The sequence below is a fragment of the Osmerus eperlanus genome, chromosome 15 (genome assembly GCF_963692335.1).
Source record: "Osmerus eperlanus chromosome 15, fOsmEpe2.1, whole genome shotgun sequence".
Lineage (NCBI taxonomy): Eukaryota > Metazoa > Chordata > Actinopteri > Osmeriformes > Osmeridae > Osmerus > Osmerus eperlanus.
Genome location: NC_085032.1, coordinates 8,835,008 through 8,845,832, shown reverse-complemented (window position 1 = coordinate 8,845,832; position 10,825 = coordinate 8,835,008). Strand labels below are relative to the sequence as shown.

The window sequence follows — 10,825 nt, the reverse complement described above, 5'->3', positions numbered from 1 at the left end:
TAATGTCTGTCTCGCACGACGCGAGGATTCCTCTTAACATTCGGGCAAACAGATCCGGATGGACGAATTTCAAGGATTTCAGCAAAGCTACGTAATTTGGATTTGCCTCAGCACTACCACTGTGTGTGTGGGGGTGGGGGGGGAGATTGGAGTGTTTGGAATGGGCTTGATGATGGCATGTCACATATGCTGGTCATCTTTTGGCAAGAGTCTCATGTTGCTGGACACTCATAGTGGCAGGTAGCATCACCTGCCTGGACCAGACTGGCATGAGTTTGGCTGGGTGGGCTCTGGACACCCAGTTAGCATCACTGGAGGTCAGCCAGAAAGGGTTTTAATTCAAGCTAACCTGTTTCTCCTTTCGGTTGACATGTATGAGAAACCCTTTTTACCTGTGCCACTTTGCACAGTAATACTACTAAGAACCAAGCTAGCAAACCTTGTATTAAGATTATTCTGGATATAACATCCCCACACTATTGATTTTACTATGTTCTAGTAAACGATACTACCTTACTGTAAAATCTAGTTTTATCGAAATTTACCAAATAATAGTCCACACCCAATATAGTTAGATGAAACGTGTTGGTCATCACCATGTTCCCAAAGGGAGGACACCAAATCCTTATCTTCAAATAGAGGCCTTTCTAACAAAGGGTGTCTACCAAGGAGGAGAGACAGTAATATGTCTCCCCTAGACAAATGGCCACCATCTTCGAGAGTAGGTCCGGCAAATGCGTGAGGACAAGAGAAAGTAAGACAATTACGCACATACCTCGTCCGCTGCTATGGCCCAGTGAATACAGTGGTTACCATGGCTTAATCTGTCAATGAGGTGGACTTTAAGGAGGGGGCAAGGGGGTGGGGGGCAGGCGGGCGGGTGTTAGATGGGGGGAGGGATGAGGGGGGTGTGCAATGCGTCTGATCCTTGTCCTAAACAGACACGCACCACATTTGTGTACACTTTAACTAGCCAATTCCATTGAGCCACAGTGCAGGATGTTGTGGAGAGTGGAGGGCCTGGGATAACGCACTCCGGAACCTAAATCTCTTCCTCAGCCAGACCACCATTGAAGGCAGGGCAACCTTTTGTGGTGCTCTCTTTGTATCAGGAGAGTCTGGCATCCTATAATATTTGGTCAATTGCATGATTAAATTTTGTCCCCAATCATTACTGAACACCATTGGAATGAGACAGATTTCATTTTTAAAGAGCTTATAGGCTTCAAAGATGTGTTACTAACTCCCATAGATACAATTTAAGATATGGTTACTTGATAACCATATCATAACCATTTATTTACCATGAGTAAATAAATGTCCTACCTACCAATTATTAAATCCAAAAAAGTTACTGCTTAATGCTTGCCAATTATCAGTTCTGATGTTCTGATGGAAACCGCACAGAGCGCACATTGCGCACGCGTCATTTACATAAAGGTTTACATTTCTTGCAATATTCAACAGTTCTTTTCCAACGAAGAAATGTTTTAAATTACATGTTATCAAATAACATATATATGCAATATATGCATATACATATAAAAGCAATATAAACCTTTCCAATGCGTCCCATGAAAAGTTTGTTGGAGAATGTTTAATATGTGTTTTATATAGGCTATATGAAAATCTAAATGTATGGATTTAAGATTGCAGAATACTAAATGGTTCCCCCTCAATGAACTCAATAGCGATGGGATTTATATTAACATTATGATTGGACAATAACCTAATACACTATGATTTGCCGTTAAAGACATGAGCACAGATGTAAATTAGAGCATGCATAGTTAATAATAGGCCGAGTTCATAGTTACATTGAGTGGTTTATTCCATTGCAGCCTCCTATAGGAGGAATGCAGGTCATTCGCGCACCGTGCCATTTCCTCGCCCTTTCCCGTGAGGAAAACGCTGTATTCTATTCATGCAAACCAGTAACGTTAAAATGACCTTAAGTAGATAAGTAAATTTCAGCCCGTGTGGCACTTTTTTATATCTGGCAAGTTTTGTGAAAGGTTGAGGAATAAGGGAAGGGAAGAAAGATGTGTACCAAATGTTTTCACGTGAAGCAGACCCTCCCCTCGAACCTTCCCCTCAGGTGGAAGAAATCTTTAAAGTTTTTTTACTCTTTTGTGGGATAACATCAGACGGGTTTATAGGCGAACCAATCAGGTCCCTCCCCTGCCATAGATCGCTGCTATAATACATAGCAGTAAAAGCCGTCTGCTCGCACAAGCTGCTGTGGCTCGACTACGTAGATATTCTGTGGCTAATTTTTCTCACTTTTTATCCACGTAACCGCGACCCTCCTTCGATGTGTCCCGTTATCATTTCGCAGAAGCGTTCATTTCCGCACCTGCCACGGTAGTGCTCGGGCGGCACGGTACAAACGAACTAGAGGAGGAGGCAAGGACATTGTGGAAGCGTCGGAGCAATAGCAGGGAGAGCTATAGAAACGGCCGCCAGTTGATAACGCAGAGGCTCCGAGTGATTTAGATCAAATTGGCGAAATGCTGCTGACAAAATTCGTTGTGGGTTTCATCTGCTTGTCCTTGGTGTCCTCTGTGATGGGCTGTGGACCAGGCAGAGGCTACGGGAGGAGAAGACATCCGAAGAAGCTTTTACCTCTGACGTACAAGCAGTATATCCCAAACGTCGCGGAGAAGACCCTAGGGGCAAGTGGCAGATACGAAGGCAAGATCACACGGAACTCCGAGCGATTTAAAGAACTGACTCCAAATTACAATACCGACATTATATTCAAGGATGAAGAGAACACAGGTGCGGACAGGCTTATGACTCAGGTAAGGAGAATACCTTTTTGATGCACCTTTCATAATGCACTGTCAGTTGTGAATTATATTGCACCGAATGCGCACCATGAAGTGAAGCCAGCATAATTTTGCCGGTAGCTATTGAACATCTTTTATCTTTTTAAACTTCGATGTATAAAGAGGTGCACCTTCATAACCAAAGCATAGGAGTTTTGATTGAGGCTTGAAAAAGGTATTGGCTTATGAATAACGCCAGGAGACGTGACGTGCTGGAGGACAGGCAGGACACTCGGCCCTTCTGATTGTGCCAGTTTATTTGAAATATTTATGTAGTCCTGTCCTCATATCTATATTTGTATTCTTAAGGCCCTTGCCTATGTTATGGTAGTCGCATCTAAGATGCTCATTTAACCAGTCTCTGGATATGCGTGTTTCTGTCCATAAAATGAAGATTACATCATATTTTAAATAGCCTAACCTTATATCGTAATACCGGTGCTATATAGACTAAATGCAGTCGGAATAGACTATAAACAGTCGGTCTTTTATGCATGGATTGACTCATTTCAACAGTCTTGTACAGGCAACTGCAATTCACCCTGTCGCAGTCATGCTTATCGGTGCATGAAGAAATTGACATTTCTTTGAGAATGTTCTGAATACTATCACTACTTCATACATGGGTGGGACGCGACCAATTAGTGGTTATGTTGCGAGGCGCACCGACGCAGCCCTGGGTGTGTATTGGTTTCTCAAATGTGCATCCTTTTTGGTGAATTGGATTGGATTCTTTTACATATTTGCACGCTGAATGTTTTTCTTGCGTTTGCCGTTTTGTATCCAGGCTATTCTATTGGCAAATGTTGCATTTCACAGATTATTTGCACAAACGGACTTTAAGGTAGGCTGTAACTGGAAAACCTTTGTGGTGTTCAGGGCTTGTCTTGACCGATGACAAGTGTGTTTTGCACTGGCTCTAGCCCTATCTCCACAAAAATTGCCAGGGTGGGTTGCTTAATCAGTCCGGCCACCTTAAAATGCCACTGAACCTGAAGTAGCGCAAAGATGGAGGCGCGCGCAGGAGTCCCTGAACCGTACACCGTGCCATGGGCACGCGCTCAGATTAAATATTCACCCTGCGTGCAGTCCCTTCATCTCTCTTGACTCTCCCTTCCAGTATTCCGTTATACAGCCAACTGTACGTCTCTCACTTGAGAGCTATACGGAGCTTACCTAACATTAACTATTTCTTTGGCGCTGTCATGTGAAGATTTTATGGACTAACCTTCAATCTTAACATGTCAATTAAAATGTAGCCAATATTCTTATCGATCAGTGACGGAGTGACTGTTGAAGACTACCATTTTGAATGCATAGCATGCTGAAACATTCCCTTGGGAATAGACCCCCCTCCAATCCTTGCCACTTTTACCCTGTTGAGTCTAGCCGGTAGCTGTTGAACTTATGACCTTTTCCTCATTGGAAAGTGGAGGAACGTAAAATGTTGGAACTGTTAAAACCCATACAGTATGACGGTATTAGTAACTTATTTGAGGTTATTGGTACGCACTGCATGGCCCCAAATGAAAGCATGCACAAAAAGTTTAAATCCGGCATTTATCCTAACATTGAAATACCATAGTTTGACGTGTAGCCTACAGCCTTTAGTTATATTTCGTGGAACATTTGCGTGCGACGTTCGTTTAACAGTTGCGCATGACATTAGAGAAGTTTGCTTACCTCCCTGTTTTGGTGCAAATTGGGTTGTAACCGACACTTGGAAGTCTATATTGTTTAAATAAAGTATAAGTAATTGTTATACGTCTATTGTGGTTTTCTTTACATCAATCTCTAAATCAATCTCCGGTTATGAAGATCTCTTACAGCGCGATATAGCCTCAGGTTGCGCCAGTGTGAGCGCTGAAACTAGAAAGCCAAATTCGCTTCAATGAAATTAACGAAGTAGTCATTTTACTGACATTTTAGTTCACACACACTTCAGTGAACACAGCGGAAGGTTTTTGTATATTCCCCGCAAAGGAGATAAAATTGAGGCGGATTGGTGGGTTGTTTGCGCAGACAGGTACCTGATAAGTGTTTCCTCTAATTCATTTGTGAAAAGATTAAGAGGGAGGCAGCGGGCGAGGCTTGTTGAACAACTTTAGCCTGAGCACAAAGCGCCGGCCGAGGAAGTCCTGCTGGGCTTCACGGTGGCTGAGCAGAATTTGGCTTGATTTGCGGCACACGACCCAATGAATTAATAAATAGTTTAGGCTTTACGGCTCTTGACTCCAACAATCCCACTCAGAATGTGCATGGTTTTGTTGTTTTTTCATCCGGGGCATTCTACAAGTGCCAACGGCTTATAAAAATATCCATTATGAACCCTCGTCTCATTTACATATTGGATATGAATCATTGCAGGCAATGTGCTTCAGAAACACTTTGAGCCCAAGTAAGACGAACTGTAGGTTATGATCCTCATAATCAGAATGAAAAGTGAAACGATAGGCTTATGCATGCGTTTAGCTATGTGTGTGTGTGTGAGGGAGGGGGGGTGCTTGCGCGTGCGTTTGAGCTAGTGTGTGAAAGGGAGAGAGAGTGATGGAAAAAGATAGATGGGGAGGATGATCAGGCGTGCGTGCACGCGTGTAAGTGTGCCTCATTACTCCATATTCGCATGTACTAGGTATCTTGCACAACATATGGGAGCAACAACTAAAACGGACACATTTAAGTAGGCCTGTCGCGTCCCAAGAACTTGCATTACAAGAATAATTCAACCGTCTTTCTGAGATTGCGCAGTGAAAATACTCTTTGGGATGTGTTATTTGACATATTGATTCAGTGTAGGAAAGAAGAAGGAGGCTAAGCATCTTCTCTAAGGGTCCAGAGAAAGGGTTAGGGTGCAACACTTTAAAGGCCAACTATTCTATTACTTGGTTATTCTTCAAGATTATCCCCATAAATTATTAATGCAAAGAAAACAATTTACGACGTTACATCCATCTCTCTTTTTCACAGATTTATAATTTCAATGAATTAGTAATTGTGAGCTAATGATCTCTGACATAGAATCTTTCATAGTGAGCGGTCACTACTTTCCTTGACCAGTTATCTATATGTTTTAGGCCAGTCAAGCGGATGCAATGGCTTATCAATTTTTCATCACGAGCTTTTCAATCTGAGATATGCCCTCGACGCTGCTCCCCCAAAGAACGTTCTAGCCTGAAACATAACCCATAACATTTTGTGTACGTATGTCTCCAATGTGTCCATATATAGGCCTCAATATCGATAGAGAGCACTATAGATCAGATTATTGTGGATCTGAATGACTCAAACGTGTCAATTAAAGATTGTTAGCACGTGATGCTTAAGGGGAGATGATACTTTCTTATTTGTGTAGGCCATTAAATGATTCATAAATCCACCATCATTTGATGTTAATTTGTGGTATTGCCACCGTTACCTTATCCACACTCAAAATAGCAAAAAATGCCCCCATGATACCCCATGATAACTTGCATTTCTTAATCTATCACAGATGCATTCCGTTAATCTGAAATCCATTTGAAAAACCTTGTTTCTGAAATATACATTTTCACTTGGCTTTTTGTGTTCGACTAATGGGACATTTTATTTTCCAATAGAGATGTAAAGACAAGCTGAACTCGCTGGCCATCTCTGTCATGAACCAGTGGCCCGGGATAAAGCTGCGCGTGACAGAGGGTTGGGACGAGGACGGACACCATTCCATGGAGTCGCTCCACTACGAGGGAAGGGCAGTGGATATCACCACGTCTGACAGAGACAAGAGCAAATACGGCACGCTCTCCAGACTTGCGGTGGAAGCCGGATTCGACTGGGTCCACTACGAGTCCAAAGCCCATATTCACTGTTCCGTCAAAGCAGGTGGGATCCCAATGCATATTTATTGTTTTAACCAACGACAAAATCTCAAATGCAAAACATAATGTTTTTAAATCCGACTTCCCAATTACCTCCCCCCTTCAATTCAGATCAGGTTAACGGGTTGGTAGCAGGTCTATTAGGCTATACGTTATGCATCTTCTTTTTGAACAAGAGTGAAGATGTTTTTTTTGTCAACGAATTAGCAACACACTCCGCGAACAACTGATAAGTATGCTAATTATCAATGGGCGAACTGTTAGTGCGTCATTAAATAGGCCTAGCGTATCCGATTTAATAATGCCTTCCTGCTGCTTTATGTAGGCTATTCTGTGTGAACCACACCGCTGCATGTTCTTTGCTGGCATGCCATGCAGCTTATTTCCCGATCTTACATCGCCCCACACCGTTTCTATGTGGGAACCACGACCCTTTCACGTGAATATTCTCCCGAAATACACACAAACAAAATCACCTACTAAAATGATTTGATGATCTACAACCCAAACGGTGAATAACACCTATAGGTTAGCAGGTGGGTATACTCACTTGTATTCTTACCATGGAGACGTTATCGCATACTTCTCAATGCTAATGTTGGACTATGCATTTTAAGCTAAATCCTAAAATGAAGACAAACATGGTCATAGCATAGCCTATATTTTTGATTGGAATTCTACAACAGGCCTATCTTTCATAGCAATAGACTATGTATAGTCAATAGAACACACTGATCAAAAAATGACACATTTAGGCAAGTGGTCTAATTGGTTTGAAATCCATGCTCTAATGATTCAACACAGATGGACACTACTATGGGCCTATTTCCTTAAAATACCGAATTAGATTTTGAGTGGGCAAATCCTCTAGTTGGGATTCAGGACACACATTTTGAGATCATATACGTGTCATTGGGGGTCGTGTGACTTTACCAAAAGGATTTAGACTAAGCAATGTTGAATTCGTTTGGGGCAAATCTGGTTTTCAATTGTCACCTTATTTCATGCCCGCGAATCTTAAAAGAAGATTAAATCCCGAAATTCAGCAAGCCTATTCTTTTCTGTTGAAATGTGTGTTTACTGACAGTGTGATCCTGGAGATTGGAATGTGAAGAGTTCTCCCAAGGCCCGAATTATTGTCATCAAGATTGACAACAAAGCTGGGAGAAGTGTTAAAAAGAGAGACATTGATGTTGAGCAGCAGCAGGCATTTAGAGTCTGGGTCCTCATTTAAATTCAAATCTACATCTTGAGAGGCTTGGAAAAGTGGCTCCACTGGGTAAATAGTGTTTGCGGCGCTCTTGTTTTTTTCTGAGTAGGCTATGTGTGTGAATTGTCACATAGAGGTTTCTGCACCTGAGTAAATATGGGAAGAGTCGCTGGGAAAGGCATAAGTGTTCTCTTCCAAGAGTGGCTCGCCCCAAAAGCAGATTTAGAATGACAATGTCCGCTCTTTATTGGTTTTTAATTAAGGCCAGAAGACCAAAGGCTTTCAGTTTTCTAGTCTTAGACAACGAGAAGCGCCCAACACGGTTTGAATGAGTCCCTACTACGTTCACATAGCTGGCATTAGAACATGGCACATGAATATGGCCCACCGTATTGTATAGGCTGTATATAATAGGCTACATAGAAACCTTTATGTTTTCAAGTGCGAATGTGCTCTGAAAGATATGAATAAACGCATCTGGTAAATCATTCTCTACACAACTAATGTTAGAAATGGGATATAGTCTTTAGGCTACTGCCTCCTACATGCAAACAGGTGCTAAAAGGCCTATGCGCTGCGCATCATCCATGATAAATACCTACATTCATCTTATTGACTTTATTGAATTTATTTATTAATGTACTAATAACAACAATATTTTATTTCAACAGAAAACTCTGTAGCTGCGAAATCGGGAGGCTGCTTCCCAGGTTCTGCATCAGTTACCCTTCAAGATGGAAGTAGGAAGTCTGTTAAAGATCTCAAAGTTGGCGACAAAGTGCTGGCTGCCAACACCGAGGGGGAGCTCGTTTACACCGATTTCATCATGTTCATTGACCAAGATTCGACAACCAGAAGAATGTTTTACGTGATAGAGACTAAAGAAGCGACTCAGAAAATTACCCTCACTGCTGCGCATCTCCTCTTTGTTGTCAGCAACTCAACGACTGACCTGCACACGATGTCAGCAGTATATGCCAGCAAAGTCAAACCTGGGCAGAAGTTGGTGGTATTTGATGATTCACATAACCAACTCAAGTCTGTGACAGTGGAACGGATTTACATGAAAGAGTACGAAGGGTCATTTGCTCCAGTTACTGTACAAGGAACCGTCGTGGTGGACCAAGTGCTTGCGTCGTGTTACGCAGTAATTGAAGACCACAACTTGGCGCACTGGGCCCTCGCGCCAGTTCGGTTCAGCTACTGGCTTTCTTCTTTGCTTTTCGCTAAAGACTACACCGAGCCCAACGCCACCGTGCACAAGGACGGAGTGCACTGGTATTCTAAGATTCTATATCAATTAGGAACGTGGCTCTTGGACAGTCACTCGATCCATCCACTTGGGATGTCAATAATCTCCAGTTGAAACGTCATAGCCTATGGCAAGAGCAAACTGAGACTAATGTAGGACAATAAACAATAGTAGAATAAAAAGACAAAGGCCCCAGCGGAGTTGGGATATTTATTTCAGTGACTTTTACATGGTGTGTCCCTTTCAAAGAATGAATGGAGCCTTAAACGTTTTCTTTTAATAATTTATTCTCATTTGAACTCGCTGGTACCACACAAATGGATTCTAAAACGGTGTGACCAGCAAATTGCGCAGAATCTATTTTTGTATATCTCAAGTAAACTGCAAAGAGAAAGAAGAACATGTAGAAAGAATTAAACTTTCTTGACAGTTTGTAATGTTCTGTGCATATATGTGCAACTGACTGTTATATTTTGGGGAGAACAAACTTCGTGGGGGTCCATAAATTATATTTTTTATACACAGAATTGTAAATTAGATTTTGACAGATCGTTACCGAATCACATTTCGTTATTTGAAATAGTGTAAGATACGAGAATATATTTTAATTTAAATACAGTAGTTGGGAAAGTATTGGAAATCGTGTACTGCTTTGTTTATTAAGAATTATATTATTTTGAAGACGTTTCATTTATGTTGTCAGAGTGGGACAGATATTCTGCCTCATGTCTGCTCCCTCTGCTTGTGTTTCTTTTTTCTATTTTTCTTTGAGAAAATATGAAATGCACATTCTGACAATTCAGTAACATTATAAGTAGTACAGAACAAACGTTTTGTTGAATAAATTAATAAGTAACTCCTGTAAATTTACTAAAATGTATTTTTCTTTTCATATTTTGTAATAGGGAAATAGTTTTATAGAAATTACATGCGGCAGATGCACAGTTTGGATAGTGTATAACAGCGTGACCATACCAGTTACCTTTCATAACGGCGATGTGTCAAAAATGTCTAGAGTTTATTATTTATATGTTTATTACAAAATGAGATAAAGAAAACGTTCAAAACTGCAGTTGTTACATGTCTTTGTCTCCAAATAACCCAAATGTGATAAACCTGCCAGAATCAAAACTGATTCTTTGGTTTAATTGTTCAATTTTAATTGCATTTCGTAGCCTAAATATCCATTAGATTCGAATTATACTCAACTCTATTAAGGATTTGTTCCACGCAATATAGACCGACCTACCTACAACACAGATGAGTTGTTAATTATTGGATTTTTGCTAACTATGATTTTGGCAAACCACAAGGTTTCATAGCAGGCTATAAGAAATATTAGGATTCTGCTTCGCTTTGAACTTCTTGGTGTCTGCTTGCGAAATGTAGAGACCCCATGTTAAATTTAACGAGCTTAGCCTTTCGCAAATAACTTCTGAAAAATCTATAGACAGATTAAACAGAACCGTACTTGTTAGTCATAAATCTGCTTGCAGACAGGGCACAGTGGCAATTCAATTTACAGGAAACGTCCTTAAATCATACATTTACTGCTACAGTTCATTGACACATTTCACTGCCATTTGAATTGAAAAGGCATGGACAGTTTGTGTAACATTATTGCAAGTATTTGGCTGGAGTGCAGTGACTTAAATTCCAGACCTATAGGGACACATAG

The 10,825-nt window shown here is 41.1% G+C and overlaps 1 protein-coding gene across 1 annotated transcript; it reads left to right on the top strand.

Annotated features, from left to right (window-relative positions):
* The first annotated feature begins 2,246 nt into the window (after positions 1–2,246).
* On the top strand, positions 2,247–9,345 carry shha (sonic hedgehog signaling molecule a). Its single transcript, XM_062480148.1, has 3 exons — positions 2,247–2,804; positions 6,428–6,689; positions 8,567–9,345. The coding sequence occupies exons 1-3, from the start codon at positions 2,511–2,513 to the stop codon at positions 9,259–9,261; spliced, it is 1,251 nt and encodes a 416-aa protein (XP_062336132.1). The 5' UTR covers positions 2,247–2,510; the 3' UTR covers positions 9,262–9,345.
* Positions 9,346–10,825: the final 1,480 nt, after the last annotated feature.

Excerpts from the sequence above, each read along its gene's own strand:
- shha (XM_062480148.1), top strand. The coding sequence starts at position 2,511 with ATGCTGCTGACAAAATTCGTTGTGGGTTTCATCTGCTTGTCCTTGGTG. Across the intron at positions 2,805-6,427 it reads CGGACAGGCTTATGACTCAG|AGATGTAAAGACAAGCTGAA; the intron begins GTAAGGAGAATA and ends ATTTTCCAATAG. Across the intron at positions 6,690-8,566 it reads TCACTGTTCCGTCAAAGCAG|AAAACTCTGTAGCTGCGAAA; the intron begins GTGGGATCCCAA and ends TTATTTCAACAG.